A 27,985-nucleotide genomic window follows, 5' to 3' on the forward strand; every position below is an offset into this window, starting at 1 on the left:
GTTGTGTCCCGTTCCTTGTTGAAGAATTGGACCTGGGGAATATAAGATCAATTAGGCAATGGAATGTTAGAATAATCGAACGTTACATATCTGTATTCGTGGCACAGTGGTAAATTGAACATAGACATTCTGTTCTTGCCCTTTGCTATGTATCGAGTCAGAATTTCCACATTTCAATACTAACGGGTGAGAAACATTACGGATGTTCGAAGACTTTTGTATACTATCGTTTCCAACACCTGAATAAACAAGTGTACAGGCGGTACTGTTTGCTGCAGAAGTGTTAGAGACACCTGCGATTAACGTCAACAAGTGTGACTGCTTACGGTGGGTGCCTATAAAACACCTCCCAACCGTAAAGGTATTGCACTTGTACCGAGTCGTCCTCAGACAACATGGCTTCCAAGTTGGTGATCGTCGTCGCATTGGCTGTAGTAGCGCAGGTATGTAGCACGAGGTTCACACTCATCCATGTGTTATCCTGGGTACGAACTTAATATCTTGGGCTTGGTGGATTATGAGTACCCACTTAGCCGCTTCCATGATAAATTGTATCTTTGCACAATAGCCTCAACAGGTTTCCTGGACTTCTAGGGACAGAACATCAGATTAAAACCGGTTCCTTTTTGTCATTGAGAATAATCGATTCACTACATTTTATCTTATACAGCTTCTTTGAAACCACTGCTTCGTTTGTTGCTGGCCTTAATATCTTCGTCGTCCTGACAATCTTTAGATGTTACACTCAGAGCGCGCCGACTCTGCTAGCTGTGTTTTAAACCATTTACCACATAAACCACGACAGGCTGTTCTACTGGCTACTGTCACGTAGGAAACTGCACGTGTTTCAGCAAGCTATTACTGTGCAAACTCACGTTTAACGTTTTCGAGAGTTTGACTAAATACTATGAGAAGCTCACATACTACAGTGTACAGATATTTATGACATAAAAACGCATCGAGTACTTCTGACGATCGACAAATATAAGTTCTGAAAGGTTGCCAGTCGGGTTTTATGCTTTTAGTGAAACAGAAACTGTTCCGATTCTTTGGAGGACAGTACTGTAGGGTAGTAGCGACTATATTAGTCTGCGAATATGGACAACACCAGATGGTAATATTCAAATTTGGCAATAATTAGTGCCAGAGGAGACGTGTTACTTCATTGTTTTCTCAGCAGACCAATTGTTGACATTTCCAGCGGTGTTTAGATGCAATTCCATCCTGGCAACAAGAGCTACACCGTTGGCACGACAGTGAACACAGTCATCTAAAATGTGAATATATGTAATCTGTAGTTAAGACTGGTAGGTGGCATAAAATCATACAGTAGGTGAGGAATGACTTTATTGAACATAAGTTATGCATGACGCGTTTCGGAATTACTTCCATCTTCAGAAATCCAAGTGCAAACGTAGCACAAGGACACGAGCGGTATCAGCTGTGAACGTAACATGAGATGAGTCAACTGGAAACGCTTTTGTCCTCGTGTTACCTTTACACGTGGATTTGTGAAGATGGCAGTAATTCTGAAACTAATACTAGAATGGTATCTAACCTCCAAAGTTACTTTAAGTCATACGTTTGTCACTTAAATGTATTCGCAGAAATCCGCCACTTACTTTTTCTTTCATTATGACCATACCATCCTAACCATTGCATTATATCCACAACGCCTTACATGTGGAGAAAGGCGGGCCGCGGTGGTCTAGCGGTTCTAGGCGCTCAGTCCGGAGCCGCGCGACTGCTACGGTCGCAGGTTCGTATCCTGCCTCGGGCGTGGATGTGTGTGATGTCCTTAGATTAGTTAGGTTTAAGTAGTTCTAGGGGACTGATGACCATAGTTGTTAAGTCCCTTAGTGCTCAGAGCCATTTGAACCTTTTTTTTTTTTTTTTTTTTTGTGGAGAAAGGTTGGATCGTAAGCTTTTGGTTGCGAACAGCGCGATTGTCTATTCGCCGAATGAGATTGTTTTTTTCTGCCAATTAGTAGTTTAGTTTCGATTTTGTTTTCGTTGAACCTCTGAATCACCACAATGGCGAAACCACTTTATAAGACTTTTGGCGATTGTAATTCTACCTGGAATGTTTTGATCTCGTCGCACTATTTTTCTGAAGACTATTCTCTTAAATTTATATGTAAGTGAGTAGCCATTTTAGCAGAAATTCTCGTATGATTATAGGTATCAGTTCTCATGAATCCTTTACTATTTCTATCAATAAAGATATATCTTCTTGCACTATAGTTTCTCACGATTCCGAATGCTCTGAAACAACAGATACAGTGGCTCTAAAAGTTAAAGTCAAATTTACGTCACAATTATTGGCTTTGATCAATGTGACAATTAACATGAGAACTGTCCGTTGCATTGATAGAGTAACCTGCAAATGATATCTCTTCCCTTATTTAAAAAAAAGTTTCTGTTTTACATCCAAACGTAAGGTATAACACGTGCTCACTTAAGACGAGTACATGAAGTCAGAATTGCCGTGAATTCAAGAATGTGAAACGAATTTAAATACTTTAACCCTGCAGAGACACACGCTTTGTATATTTTTTCGTAATAATTACATGTCGAAGTACAGTAAGTGAATGTTATTACGGACCACTTCCATCCCTTCATGCTTCATGACTTTCCCGACGGCCGTAGCACCTTTCAGTAGGGCAGCTGGCCGTGTCAGAAGGCCACACTCACCTACAGTGGTTTGAGGCGCATGGCAGTGGTCTCACGTCATGTATTGGCCACCAAACCCGCACGATACGAACACAGTGGAACAAACCAGGGACGCGACTGGGTGACACCTCCAAGCCCACAAACCTACGGCCCTCAATTTACAGGAAATGCGTAACCCTGCGTAGACATCTGGTGTCACGTACCACTGAAAATCTACCAGAGACATGCCACACAGAATCGCCGCTGCATTACTCTCCATAGTTTTACTAACACGCTTAGTGTTTTAGCACATCGGTGTGTCTTCCACTAAAAGCTGCCTTATCAAATTACCATAAACTATGATATTTCACATTTTGCTGCTATTCCATGTACAATTTGTTCTAGTTGATCAAGTTCTCTAGCTACGTGTGAGGAGTTTAATGGGATTACTTGTTCTCGAAAGCTTCCTACGGCCAGAAACGAAATTGCTTACTAGACGTATGAAGTGAGCAAATGTGATTCTGTAACGACAGAAAAAAAAAAAAACTGCTCCAATGACAAAAGCCTAATGCTCCTCTAGAAGGACATTACAGTTACGGTCATTAATCTCCTTACAAAGAGATACCTCTTCAAAAAAATATGCGCTCACACGAAACTTACTTATGTTGCACATATGCATGGTAATTCCGTGATGATGGTGAAACGTTTCACGGATGATGGAGAAGCATACATGTGTCAGTTTGAAATTTCTGTCCATAAACAAAAGTATAAGGAATTTCTATCTGATACATGTAACAACAGACCTCTTCTACTAGAAGTTCTTTGCTTTTCATATTTTGGGAGAAGAAAATATGAAAAAAACTAGAAAAAAGGTCTAATAAACATTGGCTCTAAAATGTATACTTTAAGACCTATAAGTACATGTTCAGAAGAAGAAATTTGTTTCACTCTAGGAAAGATGAACAAGTGTTCATAGCTTTTAAGGTATACAAATCAGAGGCCATGTTTACTGGACAGACTACACCTCTCATAACATGGAAGACAAAGAGCTCGTAGTAAAAGAGATTTGTTCCACAGTATAGATGACGGAGAAGTGTTCAAGTTACGCTGTTTAGAGCCCGTGCTTAACAGACAATTTTTTCTTTGTTTACGTCCATACTATCATCTCTCAAAATACGGAAAGCAAAGAGCTTGCAGTGGAAGTGATCAACTGTCAGAGATATCAGAACGATTTTCTCTTATCACTTTCAACTCTGTCGTTTCTGGACTAGGGTCTCATGCCTCATAATGATACCTTTACCCTTCGCCATCATCGCTGAAAGTTTGTAACACCATCACGGACTCAATCTGTATGCTGAACAGTTTCCCTGAATCCTAAAATCCTACATTGAAGTTGAATATGCCAATGGTTTTCAAATACCTCAATAAATATTCTAGCTGGAAGGCGTGGCACTGTAAAAGCAATGTAAGAGTGAAAACACTAGTTTTCGAGTCCATTACTAAAATTGCTGCTGAAAGTGAATGGAAAGACAAGCTTGTTGAGGTCAGAAATTTTTTTGCAGAAGTATGTATGTGTATATTTTCTTTTATGTGAACAGATGAAATTAGATTAAAGGTCTCCGCCGTAACACTATATTACGAGGTCGTTGTGCTTGTTAAAGCAAATGCATTAAACTGGAAGTTATATGAGAAAACTTTGAGATTTGACAGCTTTACTAATCAGATTTTTGGGATCAGCGAATGTCTTTGCAATTCGAAATTATCAGCCAAAAAAGGAAAAATTACGGAGCTTGAGGAGGACATAAAGGTAGTAAATTAAGTGTGAAGAGATCTAGTGATATCTAATAACAAAAACTTACTGTAAACGTATGTAAGGGTGAGAGTGGGTGAAAGAATATGAAAAGCGCATTTAATTCATAACGTGAAGATAAATGTTATAATTGTCATAGCCTAATGTCTCACTTGTCCTGAAAGAAAATTAATATTTGTCGTTTCTTTACTTCAGGTGTCTGCGTCTCCCTTGTTTTTTGACATCGGAGAAATCATCAGTGATATCAAAGATGGCGCGGAAGCAGTTGCAAACGAAATCCAGCAAGGTATTGAGAACGCCGTGAATGGGAACAGCAACGGCGCTTCGACCAGTGCCACTACCTCTGACAACTCTACCGCTTCTTCATCGGGTAATGCGACCACCACGGGCAACGCAACTAGCTCCGAAGTAAGTAATTATGACATGTCTCTTTATAACTTACTCTAACATTAATTACAGTTACACATTTGTCTTGCTATGTCGCTGCATAAGCAAATTATGAATGAATTTTAATTCGTAACTTCAGCTTCTATCCTTGTCGAAGATAAAGTTGTGATCCTTATGTCTGCAAGAAAATGTTATTTCACCATATAAATTACGAATGGATGAAATTTTATTTCTATTCTAAGGCATAATGTAATTCTAAGGGTTTTCCGAATGCATGTTGCTACGCAATGCCTATTGCAGCTGTAGTATCACTGTAAACAGAAGCGAGAGTTACTTTTGCACAGTAGTGCCTCTGCATTTGGTATATGTTCATTCGTGGTATCGGAATATTCAGTATTGACAACTAGGTATTAGGTTTCCTTAGCGATTCAAGCACATCTAATAAATCCGTCTTTGGTTTAGCGTCCATTATAAAGTAATGCTTTAGCTGAAAGTGACTTTGCTGGAGAGTATCGTAAACTACACCCGAGTCAATGATTGATATTTGTTGCTTTTTGACAGAGTTCCTCTTCAGGCATTGAAAGCATTATTGATGCGATGACGAATGCTATGAACAACGCCGCAAGCACTGCGAAGAACGTTGCAGACAACATCTTCAACAGCGCAGAGGCATTTAACGACGCCATGGCTGCCAAAGTAAAAGATGCTTTGAACTCTACGTCTACACAGCTGAACAAAATTGAGGTAAGTTGACGAATCCTTTGACGTGAGACGATTTTTCTTGGCATGCTGAGATAACGGGGAAATTAACTACCAGAAAAGGTAACTGTTTGTGTTATTTGGCAACGTGCACACCAGTTTTCAGTAATTTACAGGCAGTGTTGTGTGTGGAGAACGAGAGAGAGAGTGAGAGAGAGAGAGAGAGAGAGAGGACAAAGAGTTCAAAGAAATACGTGGCGCGTTTGCAGAAGGTCTCGATCGAAATGATCGACATAATAATTTTGGGTGTACAAAATTACCTTGTACGGACCAATACTGGCCGACAAAACATCCAGGGAACCTAAACTGTTATCATCGTAGTAAATAATCTGTCAGTGGTCGAATTGAACAACGCAAACCTTAAAATTTAGAGAGAAAGGTGCAGCTATTGTACGCTACACAAAAGATCGTAGGACACTGAAAGTGAAACCGCCCACTAATCCATAATTATAATTAATGTTTCATTGCTAGTTTTGAGCTATGCTTTTTAAATTGTAAAATTCTGATTACTGAACATGTGCATGATGTCTACAACTCCTTACATGGGACCTTTAGCAGTGACAGATCACGTCACGGAGAACAACTTTTGTTACAGACAAAATATTTATTGGTCGTTCCCGGAGACAGTAGATATCGTTTCGCCACCTCGCAGTAGCCCAAAACTGCCATAACCCATTGTGATGTCCTCAACTTTTTCACCGACCACAAGGTTGTGACGAAAGTGTGCGTTCTTATCGATGACTGGCGATTAAATGTACAGATGCACTACAGTTCTCGGCGAATTGACAAGTTCCAAAAGTACCTATATTTTGAACTGCTTTCAGGGAAGAAAAATGATTTATTTGTGTGGCCATGTGCTCTACTTACTACTGCAAGGAACGAGAACTGGTCGGGAATAAAGTTTCAAATACTCTCGAAGAATAATGAGATGAAGCAAAACGTATAATTGCTCGTAAACGTGCCGATTCGTTTTCACTTCTAATGCACTTTCACTTGTACTTGCACTTGAACTTGCTAATGCAACGAAAGGATAACGTTCTACGACACGGGGCGTGGAATGTCAGTAGCTTGAACATGGTAGGGAAGCTATTAAATCTGAAAAAGGAAATCCAAGGGCTCAATCTAGAGTGAAGTGAAATGGAAAGAAAGCAAGGATTTCTAGTCGGATGAATATAGAGTAATATCAACAGCAGCAGAAAATGGTATAGCGGGAGTAGGATTCGTTACGAATAGAAAGGTAGGGCAAAGAGTATATTACAGTGATCAGGTTAGTGATAGGTTAGTTCTTATAACAATCGATAGCAAAACAAAACCGACAACAATAGGTCAGATATACATGTCAACATCTCTTGCTGGAGATGAAGAGATAGAGAAATTATATGAGGATATTGAAAGGGAAGTAGAGAATGTAAAGAGAGATGAAAATGTAATAGTGATGGTGGACTGGAACGCAGTTATTGGGGAAGGAGTAGAAGAAAAGGTTACACGAGAATATGGCGACTGGACAAGGAATGAGAGAGGAGAAAGACTAATTGAGTTCTACAATAAATTTCAGCTAGTAATAGCGAATACTCTGTTCAAGAATCACGAGAGGAGGGGCTATACTTGGGATAGACCGGGTGATAAGGGAAGGTTTCAATTAGATTATATCATGGTCAGACAAACATTTCGAAATTAGATAGTGGACTGTAAGGCGTACCGAGAAGCAGATACAGACTCAGATCAAAATGCAGCGCTGATGCTCAGTAGGCTGAAGTTCAAGAGATTAGTCAGGAAGAATCAATAAATAAAGAAATGGCCTACAGAAGTACTAAGGGACATCTCTAAAAAGGGCAATCATAGAAGTTGGAAGGAAAAACATATGTAAAAAGAAGTCAACTGCGAATGAACCATGGAATTTATATCTGTCGAAACCTGGGAAAAGATCTGAATAAACTTTTGGCGTGCCACTGTTTGGCTGTGTGATTCCCACTGTATCTGTTTGTCTGTTTAACTGATAAACAAATTAATAATTGTAATAATGATACAAAAGGGCATGGCAATGACTGTTATATTCAAAACTGTGTATGAGTTTCACATGTGTGAACAGCGTACGTATAAAATCCTAGATGATAAGCGTCAGCAGTGTCTACAATCATAGTACATCTGCGCGTGCACTGTGGTAACCGACGGTTCTGGGGTTCAGAACGTGTGTGACGGTAGAGAGCCCGGTATCGGCTGACGTATCTGCCGTGCTGTTGCAGTCGCTGGTGGAGAGCGCGTTCTCCGACGCGGCGTCCGACCTGGCCGGCAAGGCGTCGAGCGCGGTGTCCGCAATGGAGACGGCGGTGGCCGCCGTGGGCAACGCGACGCAGGGCAACATCGCGAGTGCCGAGCAGGCGATGCAGCAGGCCGCCGCCGCCGTGCAGGCCCTCAACGAAGCCGCCGCCGACGCCTCCTCCGCCAAGGCGCAGATGGTCGTCTCCTCCATCGAGGAGGTACGCTTCCGTTTCGTTCCGTCGACAGAGTTGCGAGTAATCCTTGCTAGATCTGCACAAATAATCCACAACCCAGTGTACGGAGCATAGCGGAGGATTCCCTGTACAACTGGTAGACATACCCTTTTCCGTCCCATTTGGAAATTTAGCAAAGGAAAAACTGAAATCAGTCGGAGAGAGGTAATGCTAGAATTAAGGTAATTAATGAATAACAATGGAAGCAGCATTATAGGAAGATAAGGTTCTGCAATACTGCTGCAATAAATACAGACTACCCAACACCCCGTTATAGTAAGATTCTTGATTCGCTAATCTTAGATGAGATTCAATAGGATCTGAAAAGTATGACAGATCGCAAGAGTTGTGGCGCTGATGGAATAACTGCTGAACTTATTAAGTATGGAGGGACGATGCGCGAACTGAGACTGTTAGATCTATTCAGTGAGTGCCGCCAAAGCTATAAAATCCCTGCTGTCTGGAAAACTGCTGAGGTAGTTTCTGTGTTTAAATAGGGCCAAAGGAAAGAGTGGGATAATTACAGGGGTAAAACTGTCAGGAACTAGGCTTATAAAGATTACGCAAGAATAATAAATAATCCTTTGAAACTAAAAACAATTGGCTGCTTGGGAGAGGAGCAAAGTGGGTTTAGGAAAGGACGCTTGTACAGTGATAAAATTTTCAGCATCAAGACAATTTTAGAAAGACGACGAGAAGTCACTCGGGAAACACGTATTACTTATTTGCATTTCAAAAAGCGTCTGACACGGTGGTCAGAAATAGATTATAGACAATAATGAATAAGCAAAGATACCCCATGCACCATAATTAAGCAAACTAAAGTATACATGATGACGCCAAAATAATCATAGAAGTAGCCACTTCAAAACCAGGTAAGATGATAATAAATCAAGGTGTCAGACTGGAATGGAACATTTCACCTATTCTTCTTAAAATTTACGTTGCAGACCTGAAATGGAAAATAAACTTAAATAATTTGGTGCATGCAGGTTATGTAATTGTATTACAAACGAGAGACGTAGCTCTGTGTATGAGCTACAGTACGCAAGTTGGGAAGAAACTCTAAAAATAAATTCTACTACAGCTAAATTGATGATCCACTAAGATAAATCCCTGTCCGATCTGATAATGTTATAGAAAACAAGATGCTTAAGCAAGTCTGGCACGGGAAAGAAAACAAATAAATTCCAACAGACATGTGAAACTACAAACAAAAATTTAAAAAATAAATAATAAATAAAAAAATAAATAATAAAGCCAGAAAATTGAACTTCTGTAACACAACGTCGTGCCAGTGCTACTGTATGGCAGCGAATCCTGGATTGAGAGAGCTTCTGTAAAGTTTGGAAGGTAGGAAACGAGATACTGGCAGAAGTAAAGCTGTAAGGATGGGGCGTGAGTCGTGCTTGTGTAGCTCAGTTGGTGCCGGCACGGTAGCTCAGCGTGTTCGGTCAGAGGGTTAGCTACCCTCTGGATCAATAACGAACTTCAATAGGCGTCGTGCTACGTCCGCCACGAACAATTGCACCCAACTCTAACGAACAAAATTAGATAAAAAAAAAGTTGGGAGATCACTTGCCCGCGAAAGGCAAAGGTCCCGAGTTCGAGTCTCTGTCCGGCACACAGTTTTAATCTACAAGGGAGTTTCAAAATCAGTGTCTTCTTTTATAGACAATAGTGCAAATAATCCACCGTTAAAAGCCGACTGCAAATATGTTTAGTGATATGGTTGCAATCAACAAATGTTTTAGCATCAAATCGTCCTTAGGCACACTAACCCAACAAGATGTTTGGTACTTAGACCACTCCACTTAATGACGTAGATCATATTGTTACCACTTTTTTATGCAACACTGAATACAAGGTGCCTTCGATGCTGTCACTGAGTCTCGGTGATAACTTTCATCTATTGTCCGCCATCCGCGAAATTTCTTCCACCGTGTAATTTACACGAGCAGAGACTCTTGGTTTGATGCACATTCTCAACCATCGGCGGTGAGCGACGGTAAATGTTGCGCTTGTTTACAGGCCCTGAGCTCCACCCAGGCGCTGTTCGACAGCGTCAAGTCCAAGCTGAGCAGCGACGCCTCGTCCAGCACTTCCAGCGACTCCATCAGCAACAGCGCCACCAGCAGCAACAGCACCGCCAGCTCGTGAGGAGCGTACCCAGCAGGAGAGGACAGCGGCAGGAAACTCTGTACAATCTCTGATTACGAAATAAACGTGTGAGCAAAGCATCATATAAACTGTGTATTACTGCCTGGGTATCTATTAGCATATCACGACATTACGTAGTACAGCATAGTCGGAGGAAGGAGTGGTGATGTGGCATCCCTTAAAAGCCAGTGCGCGGTCGCGTAGAATATGACAACTCCGCATATGGGGTGAGAGGACAGAAGCGTGCAATGTAATAATCCCAGCTTTCAGTAATGGTCGGCCAGTCAGATAGTAATGAGGCCACACAAACAGCTATACTCGAATAGTGCAGACTACCTTAAAATAAAAGTGAAGCAAACGTAAGGGAGGAAGAAACGAAATGAAACTAAAGTGTTGAGAGGGTATGTGATGTAGTTTCAGTAATTACAAAATCTAGTCAAAATGGCTCTGAGCACTATGGGACTTAACATCGGAGGTCATCAATCCCCTAGAACTTAGAACTACTTAAACCTAACTAGCTAAGGACATCACACACATCCACACCCGAGGCAAGATTTGAACCTGCGACCATAACAGTCGCGCGGTTCCGGACTGAAGCGCCTAGAACCGCTCGGCCACAGCAGCCGGCTCAATCGACAAAGAATCAGCATCATCAGCTCACTTACCAGTATCAAGCTGTATCAGCCACTGGCTGAATGTATACGATGATTCGGATGGGGAAGATTTCTGGCCCGCAGCTGGTCCTTGATATGCTGGATACTGGTGCTCAAGCGGAGTTGAAGTTCCAGCTCGTCCCACCGTGTTCCATCAGTGTCAGATCCGGAGGTCTTGCTGACTGCAGGAGTATCTCAACATCACGCAGATAATTCTAGGAAAGACGATCATGAACGGGCATTTTCCTGTTGAAATATGTCACCAAGATTCCATCATTTGAGTGGTGACACATAAGGACGCTAGATGTCCATACTGTACCGCTGTGCCGTCGGAGTTCCTCCAGTCACTACCAGCGGTGTCTTGAAGCCATATCCTATGCATCCTCACAACCTGACGCCTTCTATAACACATGAGTGTTGGATAAAAGTCACTTCAAACTGACAGTGGTCATATGGGACAGAGAAGAAGCCCGATTCATCACTGAACACACTGCGGTGCTATTCATCAGTAGTCCACGCATCCAGTCACAGTGCCACCCGAAATGCATCCGTTTCTGCTGTGGTGTTAATGGTAGCCTACTCACGTGACGGTACTTCACTACTGCGGATGCTGCAAGCATCCAGTCAATGATTCAGGATGACACAGAATCTTGTATGGAATCCAATACTCGATCTCGGATAGCAGGAGTGGATGTGAGGGGAATACAAAGTGCTTGGTGCACAGTACGGTGACTCTCCCTGTCGATGATTACACATGCTCGACTGGAACCTTGACTTACCAGTGTGCCTGCACCTGCAGTCCATCAGACTGATGTCATCTCCGAATGCCCCACTAGCTGCATACTACAAAATTCGACCAGACTGTAAAATGAAGACCCACAATGAGGCCCCTTCCAAACCATCCAGTTACTGATAATGCTCTCTTGCAGAAACAGGAAGCATGTCTGGGTCTCCCACAGTGAATTCTCAGCATCTGACGCTGTTCGCGCTCCTTATACGCTGAGGTGACAAGAGGCACGAGATTGCTATATGCATTTATGCAGATGACGGCAGTATAGCTCACACAAGGTACAAGGGAATAGTGCACTGGCGGAGCTGTAATTTGTACTCAGGTGATTCGTGTAAAAAAGCTTCCTAGGTGATTATTGCCTCACGGCGATATTGAACAGGCTCTCAAAGTGGAATAATGATATTTCGGAGCTAGACGTATTGGACATTCCATTTCGTAAACTGTTTGGAAATTCAGTATTCCGAGATCCACAGTGTCAATAATGAGCCGAAAATATCAAATATCAGGCGTTACCTCCCACCGCGGACAATGCAGTGGCCGACGGCCTTCACTTAACAATCGAGAGCAGTGGTGCTTAACTATAGTTGTCAGTGCTAACACACAAGCAATACCGCTTGAAATAACAGCAGAAATAAATGTGCGACGTACGACGGACGTATCTGCTAGGATAGTGCAGCGAAATTTGGCGTTAATGCGCTATGGAAGCAGACAAACGATTCGAGTGCCTTTGTTAACACCCGACATCATCCCAGCGCATCTCCTGGACTCGCTACCATATCGGTTGGACCCTAGACGATTGGAAAACCGCGACCTGGCCAGATGAGTCCCCATTTCACTTGGTAAGAGCAGATAGTAGTGTTCAAATGTAGTGCAGGCCCCACGAAGCCATGACCCGAGTTGTCAACAAGGCACTTTGCAAGTTGTTGGTGGATCTTTAATTGTGTGGGCTGTGTTTACATGAAATAAACTGGGTCTTCTGGTCTGACTGAACCGATCATTGATGCACCCATTCACAGACTGCGTGTTCCCAAACAAATATGGAATGTTTAGAATGACGATGCACTGTGTCACCGGGCCACAATTGTTCGGGATTGGTTTGAAGAACATTCTGGACAGTTAGAGAGAGTGATTTGACGATCCAGATCGTCCGACCTAAATTCCATCGAACATTTACGGGACGTAATCGAGAGGTCAGTTCGTGCACAAAATCCTGCACTGGCAACACTTTCGCAACTATGGATGGTTACAGAGGCAGTAGGCTCAGTCCATGCCGTGTTGAGTTACTTCATTCCGCCGTGCAAGAGGAGGTCTGGCACGACATTAGGAGGTACCCCACATCTTAAGACACCTCAGTATATACGCTACCAGGTCAGGTAACAACACTAAACCCGAAGAACGGCAATGCACAATGGTGGTCATTCCACCACTGACAAAGATCTGTAACTCTAACCACTTACATATCCGACATTGGTGTGTAGGAGTGAGAACTAACACTGGTGTCTGATCATGTATGGATGCTTCAATTTTTTTTGCCTAGCAGCCTCTGGACGCCTCTACGTGAAGTGGAACTGACGACTGGATATCACGAGAGATGGACTTATAACACGTACGTTGCCAAGTATGACCTTAACATACAATAAGCGTTACCCTCTGTGAGATATTTTGAATTGTTTGACCGTGTTTTAACCTAATGGGCAGAGGGTGTTGAACATAAATTTTGTTACTGTGGCAATTAACAGAAAGCTGAAAGACTTTAATTTAGGAAATAATGCAAGTAGTGAAAGTTTCCGTGAATAAAATAATAATCGGTCACCAGCCTAATTAGGCATAATAATGTGGGAACATTAAGTCCAAGGAATTTAATTATAATTTTGCAAAAAGTACTCTCATTATTTCTCTCTTTGTAAAGTGCAATGAACACACACAACTACAGGACGAACTGAACAGTGATTAGCAGTAGTTATCATTTGCATAAATTATCAGTCACAGAAAGATAAATGCTACTTGACTCCTGTTAATAATAATCATCATCTCAATCATTAAAAAATTCAGCACCAAAAAGTTATCAAAGACATCACGAGATTAAGTGAAGCATGACAACAGTACTGATTTAACTAACACACGAACATCACAAATGCAATAAAATAACACTGTACAAACACTTTTTTATATTCTCTCCATTATGGAAATACTTCAGATTCCTTTAGCAGAAGCAATATTTAACTTTCTCATTATGGAGAAGAATATAGTGGGGCCTATAAACTGTCAATTACTCTACAGGCAAATTCTGTAACTTTTTCAGAGACAAATTGCATTACACTAACGTGGATTTCTAATCCGACTTGAATTTGTTTATATTTCAATACTATATATCAATTTACTCAATTAATATTTTCAAATAAAACTTCACAAATTAGTTTCTAGAAATAGTCACAACAAAAATTTTGTGCCTCTATCATTACATGTGAAGCGGCTGGTTTAACTGGCATCATTTATACACTTTGTCACTGAATCTTTGGCACATTCAAAGTAGAAACAATTCACTGATAATTAAGAAACAGGATACTCGATCTCTAGCACGTTTGGGATAGGACGCTTCATAGGTTTCATGATCAGGGCAATTTCAAAGTTCAAACACATACTCTTATCACTGAAATTATTATTGAAAAACACACACAAAAATACTGGTCCATACTATTATACATATCTGATTTCCTGAAGTTGACGGAGCAGTGGCGCAATAGTGGTGGCAAGCACGTGGCGGCTATCTGGTCTCACCTCTTGCTGTTTAATGCTCTTTACAAATTTCTTTTTGGTGGCGTATTAATTATTTTAGATCCATTCCATAATACAAGGGACCATTTTACAGTCGAAACCACATCCGAGGCAATTTAAACATAAATCGACTTCTGTATGCCTCACTTGACACCCACAGTGTTGAGTGGACAACTGCTGGCCACTGATTGCGTATTGTGCTCTCTCTCTTGCCACCCAGATTGACCACCAATACTACATTTTCCCGCGCGCGTAGGGGTTCCCTACGTCTTTTAAGTTATATCATACAGTTTCCCTAAGTATGAACTAGTATTCGCAAATTCTCTTTTATAATCAGACATAATTTAAAAAATTTCCTTATCCTTAAACATCTTTTAAGTTTTCATATTACATGTATTCCAAATATCATCTTTCCTTTCACAACTCAGTGAAGTTAATCAGTAAAGAACAACCACTTCATCCTCACGTAAATAGAATTACACAGTATAAACTACTTACAATCGATACCTGTGTTACAGACTCATCAGTATAAAAGGATGCATGGGAGTATTGAATCGTCCATAGAGAAGTTGTAACAGCGGAATAGGTCGGTCAGGAGAGCTCATTGACTTTGAACGTTGTCTGTCTCTCGGATGTCACCTGACTAACAAATCCATCTCGGTTATTTCTACTCCTCTAAAGCTGCACGAGTCGAAGACTGGCGATGTGACTGTGAAATGGAAATGCGAAGGATCAATGGCAAGTAAAGCAAGATGAGGCAGACCGCATTGCGGGATTTGGTCAAAAGAAAATCGCATGAAATGAGTGGAAGAAATCGCTCGTGAGTTCCAAAGTGATACGAGCTGTCCAGCTATGGCAGTGATATGCATAGGGAGTTATAAAGGGTTCGGGTCACAATGCTTGACCTACATTTTGAGGAGGGCTGAAAAGTAATGCCTCCGAATTTCTAATGTGAATAAAATAAAAGTCATGTAAATAAAACGAACGTATTAACATGCTACACCTATATGATTCATGTTTCATTTGAACCAGTTAACACAAGTTAAGAAACATATTGAGCCGTGTATCAACTCGTGCTGCGCCTTGTGTTTAAATGGCATTGGTTTCCCTTTTCTTCCCGTGACATGTTTGTTTGATATGTTGTCTGTCATTAAGTGGCTGCTTGGTTGTCTTTTCCCTCAGCTATCGATATCTGCGTTTTTGCTTCCGGGAAACTGCTATGGAGGAAGTGAGATCTTTGTCCGGGGGTAACTTCAGGTGGTGGCGCGGAAGTAGGGGCGTGCGCTCAGAGAGTCTGGTGAACACGGGAGGGCAGTGTGGGTCGCCAGCGCGGACCACATGTGGTCTGTTGTACCGAGTCGCCACGTGATGTATGTCGGTTGTGTGTTACGAGCGGATCGAGTTGACGGAAGAGCTCCCCGCGGGTTGGTTGTATACACAATCACCCAATGAGTAGTGCTGTTCATTTCCCCTTGCTGGGACGTTAACATGCTTCTTCTAGTCCTCCGTTTCAACACTGGAGTTTAAAAAGCACACACCTAACATGAAGGAGCGGTCGCTACCCGTCAACGTTGCAGAGAAGACGTGAACTCCGGTGACTGAGCGTGTTATCGCGTGACCGTGGCGTGTTGAGTACACTGGCGACGCGTGCGCGGTCGGATGTGTGGACCCTTGCCGTCGGAGGTCGTGTACCGCCTGTTCGAGCATATTGCAAGTTAAGTTAGTGGAAGGTTTAATCATTAAGTAATAAGTTTGCGTAATCAGTGTCTCTTCTGCCTTGTGTCCTCCGGCGATCGGGTTTCCTGTCTCCGGCACCGGTGTAATTGAAGACCGTGATCTTTCCTCCTCCTCCTCTCGTTACTGCCCGATGGGAGGTGTAGTTTTGGCAGTAATTGTTTCGCTTTTCTGTCGTGTGTTACGAGTAAATTCATGCTTCTTGTTGGTTGATCATGTCGTCGCTCATTCAGGACTGTGTGGTGAAATGTTTCCTTGCACGAGGTTAGCTCTAATTCTGTCAGCAAGTTAAGCCATCTTATTACAAGTTTTCGCTGGCTAAAAGTCGGTGCAGTGACCAGCCTGAGAGTGGCAATTGTGTTTACGGGCGTATTTAAATTGGTCAGTATTCTGCATAGCCTGAGCATCCCTGAGTGGGTGATTTGTGGCCGCCTTACACGTGTCCGTCATATCTGTTATGTTCTAATTATATTCCAGGACACTTTTGTTTAAAAACTTTTAAATTTCTCCATTCCTTCATTGCCATTATCGTGTGTTTGCTGAGACATTTGATTTTTTTTAATGGCGGTGTTGGTAGCTTCACTGCCTCACCGTACTTTATTAACAAAGTTCTGTATTTACTTTAGTAGCCTGTTTACTAACGTTCTTTAAATTTTTAAACTGTTGTATTGCTATAAATTACTTGATTGCCGTTAGCGGCGTGTTTTCAAAGAATGTTTATTGCCGTACTGCTAGCTTCTATGCTTTTTAAAAAAAAATTTTTTTAATTGTGGTATTGCTATAAATCACTTGATTGCCGTTTTTAAAAGAAATTTTTAAACTGTTGCATTGCTGTAAATTACTTGATTGCCATTAGCGGCGTGTTTTGAAAGGTTTTTGATTGCCGTACTGTTACTTCTATTTTTTTAAAAAAGGAATTTTTTTAAATTTGTTGAATTGCTATAAATGATTGGATTGCCGTTAGCGACGTGTTTAAAAGGCTGTTTATTGCCGTACTGTTAGTTTCTGTAAGATATGAATAAAACATTTGAGTGTGAAAATCTCAACTCTACAGTGAACTACTAGAAATTTGGCCCCGTTTTCCAACTTGTGGTGTGGATTGTAGTAACCGTAACCACTGTGTGTGTCACATATGTATTACCGTAATGTAAGAGTCGAATACATTGGCCTCTATTGCCATTCCTCTTCAGAATGAACAGGGTTATGATTGTTCGTGGAGCGGTGCTGCTGGTCGTTAACTTGTGTGAGTGCAGGGAATGGATATTGCAAGTAACGTCCTCTGATGCGTCACCCGTAACCCCGCTATTAAGGGAGAACAGTGGCTCCACAAGTGTGTATTCATCAAATCGACTTAACTCAGACTTTCTGGATATTCCTGAATATGTTATGATGCTTCAGCTGCAATACTAAGACCTCGAAGAAGAAAACGATTGTGTTACTGCCTACTACATATTCGAGTGGCTGAAACCAAGAAATATTTTTAAAGTCATTTTGAACATTTATAGGAAATGCACCGGAAGTCCTCGCATTTTAGACACTGCAGAATGTTATTTGTTTCCTACAGGTCATATACCGTTGCTATGTAATACATCCCACAGATTTAGCTTGCTGTCTCAGGAGTTTAACAATGGTGTGCTTCTTTCTACGTATGAGCCTAGCTATAAACTGTATCCTGTGAATGTAAGATGCCACATTGATGGCCCTCCTCCTATTAAACTGCACTGTGCAAGGTAAAAAAAGGAAAAAGAAGCGAATTTATTCTACTCAATGTATGTTTTTAAATAATAATATGTGTAATCATGACAGCTTAGCAAGTCCGTCGAAACGGTTAGGAGTCAAAGACGTCGCCGTCTAAGACACAGCGTCTACACTTTTCATGAACTCTCATTCCATACCTTAATGGGAGGACGCGACTGTGTATTGGTCCACCCCATTAGTTACAAATCTCTGTGGGTTATTTATCGCTGAGAAGCTACAAGCTTGTGGCTCTGATCGCACGCTGCTATTGGACACTCATCAACATGTGTCCAACAAGATGAGTCGCTGTGGCATCCGTGGTCTCGGAGGCACTGGACGTGGTGCCGGAGTTAGCGGCAGCTTCGGTGGCGATGGTGGTGGCGGTGATGGTGGTGGTGGCCAGCATGTTAGTGCTGGCTCCCAGTACGGAGCTATGTTTTTATAGGAAGCTGGACAGGACACTGGCGTGTGAAATGAGAACAGATAGTTATATATATATCACGTTCTTTTGCTTTGTATATAAAAACACACAAACACAGTCTGAGGAGGTATTCTAAATTCACCACACTTGAATCTTCTTGTATGAGCTGGTTCCCACGAAGTTAATTCCAGCATTGCTTAGCCTTGCGTATCAGCTGGGGACTTTACAGCTACACATACGAACGTCTATTGGAGTATCGGATGGATGATATTTGTCCATCTTATTTTTTTATATACTCCCATCATATAGCACAGTTATTCCCCCTCATACATTAAATTCTGACGCTGATGTGTCGTACATTTTCAACTACAATCATAGTGGCAAATTCACTATCTGGTGCCAGGCCTATATTTACGCGACTAAACTCGAAGTCACGTGGTAAGTTCTGGCGAACAATATTACTCTCGAGGGGCTTGCCTGGGGCTCTGTGAGCTGTGGCAGTTACAACGACTGTGGCTGCTGCTGTGGCTATTGTGGGGAAGAAGGTGGTCGAATGACACCAGGTCCAGTGAATCGGTAAGACCATCTGTGGGCTGCTGTTGGAATGTGGCCAAATAGTATGCGAGCTCCCTCATCAAATAGTCTGTTAGTACAGGATCGGGTGCGCTCTGCGTTTATAAAACGTATGTATAATCGAATGTATTTATTAACAACTATATTAATAAATGTAATATTATTAGATAATTACTTTCAGATCTGAGAGGCATATTCTTCTTATGCCTGGGGGCGCTTGCTGTTCCCTGCTGATGCCTCATCCTCTCTCTACGGAGACCAGATCTCGAACAAGGGGGACTCAGCCGGCTGGATTCGTAATCTAATAAAAGAAAGTAGAGGGGATAACTCGATTTCTTTTGGTCTAGCCTTCCTATTGGTCGAGGGAAGAAGGATTGGGGGGGGGGAGGGGTGTGGGTGATTTTTATCAGTTACCTTGGAGCGGGGGGTTAGCAATGGGATGTGATGCTGAATGTAACTAGCACAATTGTGTAGCCTGACACAGGAAGTCACTTGCACATACCTTAAGGGATGAGTTGTGTCTGCTCGTGACAATCAGTGAGCCAAAGTTGTGTGTGTGTGTGTGTGTGTGTGTGTGTGTGTGTATGTGTGTGTGAATTACTAAGGGACCAAACTGCTGAGATCATTGGTCCCTAGACTCACATACTACTTAAACAAACTTAAACTAACTTATGCTAAGAACAACACATAAAACCATGCTCGGGGAAGACTCGAATCTCCGACCGGAGGGGTCGCGCAATCCGTGACATGACGCTTCAAACCGCGCAGCCACTCCGCGCGGCTCCAAAGTTGTCCTTGACTATCTATAGTGAACATGATCGTCGCTGTCATGTAGATTTCTTTTGTGATCTGAGTTTTAGTTGAAGTCTCTGAATCACAGACACAAATTTCTCTCGTTCAAGGACTCCTACTACATGCTGGTAATAGGATTTGTGATGTGCGGTTTACGTGGTTCACTTTATATAAATTGACGAGAGTTTTATTCTTGTGTATATAAAGTCTTAAAGACAAGAAATCCACTTGAAAGGCGGTACGAAAGAGGAAAAGACAACCGTTCTCATTTCCACTGAAACAGTTTTATATACTAATTATTTTCAATTTTCCTAAAGTCCTAATTACTGATTATACCATCTAAATAGAAAGGTAATGTCAGACGAAAATGGTCATCGTAGGTTAACAGCGCACTTGTTGACAAATAGCCATGTTCGTAGACAACATTCATACGAAGGTAATCACTTTGTAAAAAATCAGTCGGGCTTCGAATAAAAATGCAGGCTCAACTTTCGAAAGATAAACTAATGACAGAGCGCTTATCGCCCTCGATCGTTGCATAACCATGCGTGTCATTTCCAACTTAAATTACTTCCGTAATGTAGTTAACAAGGGGTAAATGAAAGGTTGAACATTTCGAAAAATGCTTCATTTATTATTAGCAAGAATTTACAGTGATGACACTTCATCTTTATCGTACCACACCAAAAAGGTGAGGGAGTAAACATACTCATTTCACTGTTTACGTAGATAACATATCTGTACATTCTTAATCCAAAGATTGCTACAGTATCAGGTGTTTAGAGGTAAGAATTTTGAAAAAGTATTTGTACATTTTATTACTCAAAATGGTTCAAATGGCTCTCAGCACTATGGGACTTATTATCGGACGTCATCAGTCCCCTAGAACTTAGAACTACGTAAACCTAACTAACCTAAGGACATCACACACATCAATGCCCGAGGCAGGATTCGAACTTGCGACCGTAGCAGTCGCTCGGTTCCGGACTGAAGCGCCTAGAACTGCTCAGCCACCGCGGCCGGCCATTTTATTATTGTTCAATTAATGTAACTAATATAATTCCAGAAGCACTTTCAACATACATAAGAGCCCATCCTACTGGTTTCCTTAAAAGATGCATCATAGCGTCTGGATAACATGGATCCCAAATTCCAGACAATGATACACGGCAAGGAAAAGTTTTCTTATTGCAACAACGAATTTCGTTTCTTCATTGGCAACCAGAGAATGAAGCAATTAACACTGACTGGCAGCGAAATTTTAATACGATCGTGGGATAGAGTGAGAACGTAGCTGTGAGGAAAGAATTTAGTATATTACTGAATACACTGATGGTGATTATTCAGATTGTTGAGAGGTTACGTACTGAAATTACAGATCAAATTTTGGGATTACTGTGCTTAACAGTTTGACTGTAGAGGCAGGCCAATGTTTGCAAATTCTGCGCAGCCTTGCGTTTCATGTTATTTATCCATTAGCGGTCGGCTGGTTAAGTGCCTTAATGGCCGAAATTCTGCAGAACGGTGCCTCTATAGGTGAACTGCGGAGAAGAGTTCGTTTAGAAAATCTGATGATCCGTAGAGGAAACAAACTCACCGGCATTTTTTGAGGGTGAAATCACTGAATGAATCTTTTGGGGATAATATTCAGAGTATGATATGATGAAGGCGCTCAACTTAGCTATTTTCTAAGGTGAGGCAAAGCTTCATATTTTGGAACAGTTGCGACTATACAACCGGTGAAGAGTTTTATTTACTGACATACCGAAAACTTTCGCTGGTTTAGATAAAATGGTTGTCGGCACTGTGAATATCCGATTCAGTGATAAAAAGTGTGATATGTGCGGAGGGGGTGGGGCAAAGCTGCAAGGAAACACCAGCAATTACGGCTGTTTCTGCGCCGCAGAATGAAGGCTGAACTTGTCTAGGGGTGCAGGTATTTGCTTTGACAAAGGTGGGTCATTTTGTTAAAGTTATGTGAAGTCGCGGCACCGTCGCCGCAGAAGTTGACGCTGCCGAGGAGTCGTGATGTGCATTTGTTGCATTTCGCTGCCGAACGGCTGTCCCAAGGTGTACGCCGCAGGTAGAGGGCGGCTCCCTTCTGCTTGCTCCGCCCTTATTTCGGAACCGGTTTGTGCTTTGCTCAAATCTGATACTCTAGGTACCGCGAGACAGGGAATTTTCCTAGTTTGCAGGTAGCTCGCAGGAGCTGCCTTCTGTTTCGGGTGATCCTTCAAATGTTATAAAGCAGGCGCGTTTCAAGTGAAGAATTGGTAACTTCACGTCATCTTTAAAGTTTACTGTCGCCGAAGCCGACCTAACAAGGTACTGATGGGTTGTGATGTTTTGCGTGTTGCTCAATGAGTGTTGGATTAGGCGGGGAAGGTTTTCCCTCAAGTTCCTGCCCGAAAAGAGATACAGATTCTGTGGCTTTGAAAGATTGCTAATTTATTTGTGTTCATGTGGGTGATACTAAATTTAACGCAGGTCACACAGCCGAGGAGGCGGCTGCGCAGTTATCAGTTTCTACAGTTCCATGATGTATTCTTGACGTTTTAACCGAGAGATTGGGTGTTGCCAACAAAATTCAATATCAGATTCCAGTCCGGCAGACTCCGTACTGGCCTTCGTGAAATCATAAATTAAGTGTTAGATGATGTCGTTATTAGATTGTCTATTTCGCCTTAGTGGGTAGGTAACAGCTAAAATAAAACGGTTTACCATGTAACTGGGTTTGAAAGCTGTTGCCATGATATTCTGTACAATACAAGCAATACCACTCAGTCATGTCATGTGATATTGTCAAGTAGTACTGAACTGAGAGCGACGACACCTTGTGACAAAGAAGGTTAAGATAAACGTATGTGGATGGGTCAGTGAACACAAAACGAAAACCGCAGTGACTACACATTGAAGCTAAGCCGTGATTCTATACGTCAGAGCAACTATTCTAGGTCAGCACCAGCTGTCACATCGCCTTTTTGAAGAGGAGTAATGAAATTCATGTTTAGTGATACTAGGTAACGCTGTTTAGGTTTAGTTTGTTTTTCAGAAAAAAAAATCGCTTTAAAGTCGCAAGTGCAAGCAGTAGTAACGAACCCCAATGGTCCTCACGCAACACTGCTACTGGCTACGACCGCGTTAACTACCGCCACCTCAAATACTGCTCTCCCTCCTTCCTTGCAGTCCTTCCCACCCTCTACAACGTTATCCTTGCCACCGGTTTCTACCCTGACCTGTGGACAACCTCCCATTTCCTGATGTTCTCCAAATCCAACAAGCTTCCTTCTGATTCCTCTTCCTGTCGCCCTACATGTCTCACCTCAGTGTTCAGCAAGCTCTTGGAATCCATCCTTACCCGCCACATCTATCACCACCTCCACCGACACCACCTCCTCCCCAACGCCCAATGTGTCTTTCGACCTTCCTTATCTGCTGATGACCAACTCCTACGCCTCACTCATATCCTCTCCCTCCAGCTTAACTTCCATCTCTCCGCCATTTTTGTCTCCCTCGACCTCTAAAAGGCCTAAGACCATGTCTGGCATCCAGGTCTCCTGTTTAAACTCCAAACCTACGCCCTTCCTGTTAACCACGTCCATCTGATTGCCTCCTTCCTCTCCCACCATCCCTCCTATGTTACCATCCATAACATCGATTCCCGCGCCTTCTACACCTCCGAAGGTGTGGCCCAGGGCTCCGTCCTCTCCCATCTCCTCTACCTGCTGTACACGGCAGATATACCCCAAACCCCCTCCAGTACACCCTGCAGTGTGCTGATGACACCTACTTCCTTGCCATCGCTTCTACCCTTGAACATTCCCAACGCCGTCCTTAGAATCACCTTGACCTTCTTGCCACATGGTGTAACCAGTGGTTCCTGAAAATCAATCCTTCCAAGACCCAGGCAATCATCGTAGGTCGTACCACTCACTCCTTCTGGCTCCTTAATTTCTCCCTTAGCATCTGCACCCATTCTATTCGCCTCTCCCTCACCCTCACCTACCTTGGCCTCACCATTGACTGTCACCTCACCTGGATCCCTCATCTCTGCTCTATCCAATCCAAAGCCCACAACCACCTCTGACTCCTCTACCTTCTCTCTGGCTGGACATGGGGGTTGAACCCCTCTACCATCCTCCACACCTACAAATCCTTAATCTGTCCTACCCTTTTTTTTGCCAGTCTTACCTGGATATCCTCCCCTCGCCCCCAAAAAAAAAAAAAAATTCTGTTTGTCCCTCCAGATCCTTGAGCACCATTCACTCCACCTCACCTTCTGTATATGCCTCCTGTCCCCCATGTGGGTCCTCTACGACCTGATTCCTTTCCCCCCATCTGCTCCTTATCGTCGAAAATACGAGGTGCATTCAAGTTCTAAGCTCTCCGATATTTTTCTCCGGACTGGAAAAAGATAGAAACATGCGCATTGCTTTAAAATGAGGCCGCGTTCATTGTCAATACGTCCCAGAGATGACAGCACCGTACAGCAGATGGAATTTTACCGCCAGCGGCGAGAATGAGAACTGTTTTAAATACTTAAAATGGCGACGTTTTCCTTACTTTAACAGAGTGCAATCATTCGTTTTCTGAATTTGTGTGGTGTGAAACCAATTGAAATTCATCGACAGTTGAAGGCAACATGTGGTGATGGAGTTATGGATGTGTCGAAAGTGCGTTCGTGGGTGCGACAGTTTAATGAAGGCAGAACATCATGTGACAACAAACCGAAACAACCTCGGGCTCGCACAAGCCGGTCTGACGACATGATCGAGAAAGTGGAAAGAATTGTTTTGGGGGATCGCCGAATGACTGTTGAACAGATCGCCTCCAGAGTTGGCATTTCTGTGGTTTCTGTGCACACAATCCTGCATGACAACCTGAAAATGCGAAAAGTGTCATCCAACTGGGTGCCACGAATGCTGGCGGACGACCACATGGCTGCCCGTGTGGCATGTTGCCGAGCAATGTTGACGCGCAACGACAGCATGAATGGGACTTTCTTTTCGTCGGTTGTGACAATGGATCGCCATTTTCTAAATGCAGTGGGTTTTTAAATATTTACTGAATTCTTTCCCGGCGTTAGCTATGGAACACAAGACTGTCTCTGTTAGCATAAAATGGTTAAATATTGCCAAGCCGACCTGAACGTTTTAATTATCATTGACAAAACACACTTCACTATACGTTTAAGTTATTTGCTTTAGAAATTGAAAGAACCAACAGACTAACAACTTCAACGTTAATTATCCGCCTATGAATGCACAAATGTAAAACCAGTAATAAATCCAGTCAGCCTCAGGATCGCTGTAAAAGAAAAATATTTCGTAATTCACTGCTAATTTTACCTGCTCCCGATAAACGGGTTTGGTTAATTTTATAGCGGAATAATTGTTTACATGTGCCGCCGCTGAAAATCGTTCGGTCGCGGCACAGCCCAGCAACACCAACGATAATCGCTAAAAGTGCTGAAAATTCTTTAAAGAAATATTATAGATGACATGGGCAAGCTAATTTACATTAGTAATACACAATTTTGATAAATTATAATATATTTTGACCATAACAATAATTAAAATTACACACCTTTATAATTTCTCCTCTAATGGCGGCTAAAGATAGATACAGACAAAAGAAGTCTACTCATTCATATAATGCTACGTCACAAGTTCCTCTCTCTCTCTCTCAGCTCTCGAGGAAGACGACAAAGAATGCACATTATGTGGTGCTTTTTATAGTATTGCTGATAATGAATGTCTCTTTATAATCTTACAACATTATTTTCCTCTGTGGCTATATTTTACATTTTTTCATCGCAGATATTAACATATTTCGTAATTACATTATGAGTATAGAAATATTACAATCATAAATACATCGAGAATATTATTACAGAAAATATTACAATAATAACCAACGTCCTTTACACAAAATTGAATAATATTTTTTGTTAAACATTTACAGTACATACGAATTTCGCTTTTTTGTTGGTATGAACTGTACGTAGTGTTCTCATTACCGTACACGTTCCTAACAGGCGTGCCACAGTTGTTGTTAAGCATTTGCAAAAGTGCACGCTCGAGTTCAGCAATTCTGTGTGTAATTTCATTTTATTAATAGTGTGTGTGCTGCCAGGTAACGTTACAACCTACACAACTACTTCATGTGTTATGCAGTGCCTGCCGGGGTGGCCAGGCGGGTCTAGGCGCTTCAGTCTGGAACCGCGCGAACGCTACGGTCGCAGGTTCGAATCCTGCTTTGGGCATGGATGTGTGTGATGTTCTTAGGTTAGTTAGGTTTAAGTAGTTCTAAGTTCTAGGGGACTGCTGACCTCAGATGTTAAGTCCCATAGTGCTCAGAGCCATTTGAACCATTTGTTATGCAGTGATGCGCGTTTTTGCAGTGCTTGATCACAACCAAGCGTATTATCAGATACCCAGCATCGAAGATTCGAAGCCTTTAACAGCGTTCTGCACTGACTACAACTTTTTTGAGTTTAACAGAATTCCTTTTGGCCTCTCCACAATGTCGGCCGTTTTGTCTCGCCTATTACATTCTGTTTTGGACCAACTAAAGTTAAAGTGTGCCTAAAATTACGAGTTACGTGGTTATCTGTAGTGTAACTATCGGCTGATCATTTAGAGCATCTCACTACTGCGATGTCTGATTGAGGAAGGCTTGATCCTAAATTTGGCCCGCAGTGAAATCTCCTCGGAATGCACAGTGTCTTGAAAGAATATGAGATGAACATCAACAAAAGCAACACGAGGTTAATAAAATGTAGTAGAATTAAATCAGGAGATAATGAATGAATTAGATTAGGAAATGAGACACCTAAAGCAGTAGATGTGTTTTCCTAGCTGGGAAGCAAAATAACTGATAATGGTCGAGGTAGAGAGGATATAACATGTAGACTGGCTATGACAAGGAGCCACGCAGTATTAGCCGAGCGGTCTAAGGCGCTGCAGTCATGGACTGTGCGGCTGATCCCGGCGGAGGTTAGAGTCCTCCCTCGGGCATGGGCGTGTGTGTTTGTCCTTAGGATAATTTAGGTTAACTAGTGTGTAAGCTTAGGGACTGATGACCTTAGCAGCTAAGTTCCATAAGATTTCACACGCACTATGACAAGAAATGCGTTTCTCAAGAAGAGAAATCTGTTACCATCAAGTATAGATTTAAGTGTTAGGAAGTCATTTCTGAAAGAGTTTTTTTGGAGTTTAGCTATGCATGCATGTGAAATATGGACGATAAATAGTTTTGATAGGAAGAAAATAGAAGTTTTTGCAACGTGGTGCTTCAGAAGAATGCTGAATATTAGATGAGTAGATCACGTAACTAATGAGTTACTGAACAGAATTGTGGAGAAAAGGAATTTGTGGCACAACTTGACTAGAAGAAGGAATCGATTGGTAGCACACGCTCTGAGCTATCAAGGGATCACCAATTTAGTACTGGAGGGAAGCGTGGAGGATAAATATCGTAGAGGCGGATCAAGAGATCAATACACTAAGCAGATTCAGAAGGACGTAGATTGCTGTAGTTACTCGGAGATGAAGAAGCTTGCACAGGATAGAATGGCATGGAGAGTTGCATCAAACCAGTCTCTGGACTGGACAACAACAACAATGTTAGCCACGGGAATCAGTATAGGTCAGGCCCTTATAAAAGCTATTTACAAGTTACCATTGTTCATAAATTAAAAATCTATGCCTCATTCATATATATGGTGAACGTTTTCCAGAAAATGTACCCCCAGTTTGCCCAACTTGGGACCCCACTCAGTCAGCTGATTCGTAGAAAAGAGAAATTCAAGGGGGAGATTTCCAACGGGCAGCCTTTGATGCCCTGAAATAGGCGTCGAGCTATGGCCCAGCGCTAGGTATTCCAGATTTTAATTCACCGTTTGTTGTATAGACAGACGCGTCTACCTTCGGCGTTGCTGCCTTTCACAAGAACATGAAGGAGAGCAGAGGCTTTGGGCTTATGCCTCGAGAGTTTTGTCAGGAGCTGAAATAGACTGTTTAAGAGCTGGAAACGTTGATCACCCTTCTCGCCCTACAAAAGATTAATTCTGCCTGGAGCATAAGAAACTCAGATTACGAACACTTAACCAGTAGCTGAACGTGATTCTTGCCAGGCCTCGTAAGACCGAAAGAACTGCGCGATGGGCGACCCGAATATCAGCCTTCCAGTAAGAAGTAGGGCTTATCAGGGGTTTACAGAACCAAGATGCGGGTGTGCTTAGTCGCA

At 42.3% G+C, this 27,985-nt stretch overlaps 1 protein-coding gene across 1 annotated transcript; it reads left to right on the forward strand.

The window, feature by feature from the left end:
• Positions 1–312: 312 nt before the first annotated feature.
• Positions 313–10,349, forward strand: LOC126162022 (streptococcal hemagglutinin-like). The gene is made up of 5 exons (XM_049918248.1): positions 313–443; positions 4,658–4,870; positions 5,411–5,593; positions 7,852–8,085; positions 10,132–10,349. Exons 1-5 carry the CDS (start codon positions 396–398, stop codon positions 10,258–10,260), a joined length of 807 nt encoding a protein of 268 aa, XP_049774205.1. The 5' UTR covers positions 313–395; the 3' UTR covers positions 10,261–10,349.
• The last annotated feature ends 17,636 nt before the right edge of the window (positions 10,350–27,985 follow it).

This window comes from Schistocerca cancellata, chromosome 2, assembly GCF_023864275.1.
Source record: "Schistocerca cancellata isolate TAMUIC-IGC-003103 chromosome 2, iqSchCanc2.1, whole genome shotgun sequence".
In the NCBI taxonomy this organism is placed as follows: Eukaryota; Metazoa; Arthropoda; class Insecta; order Orthoptera; family Acrididae; genus Schistocerca; species Schistocerca cancellata.

Bases quoted from the DNA above. Each gene is read 5' to 3' on its own strand.
- LOC126162022 (XM_049918248.1), top strand. From the start codon at position 396: ATGGCTTCCAAGTTGGTGATCGTCGTCGCATTGGCTGTAGTAGCGCAG. The intron at 4,871-5,410 runs GTAAGTAATTAT...GCTTTTTGACAG, and splicing joins GCAACGCAACTAGCTCCGAA to AGTTCCTCTTCAGGCATTGA. The intron at 8,086-10,131 runs GTACGCTTCCGT...GCTTGTTTACAG, and splicing joins TCGTCTCCTCCATCGAGGAG to GCCCTGAGCTCCACCCAGGC.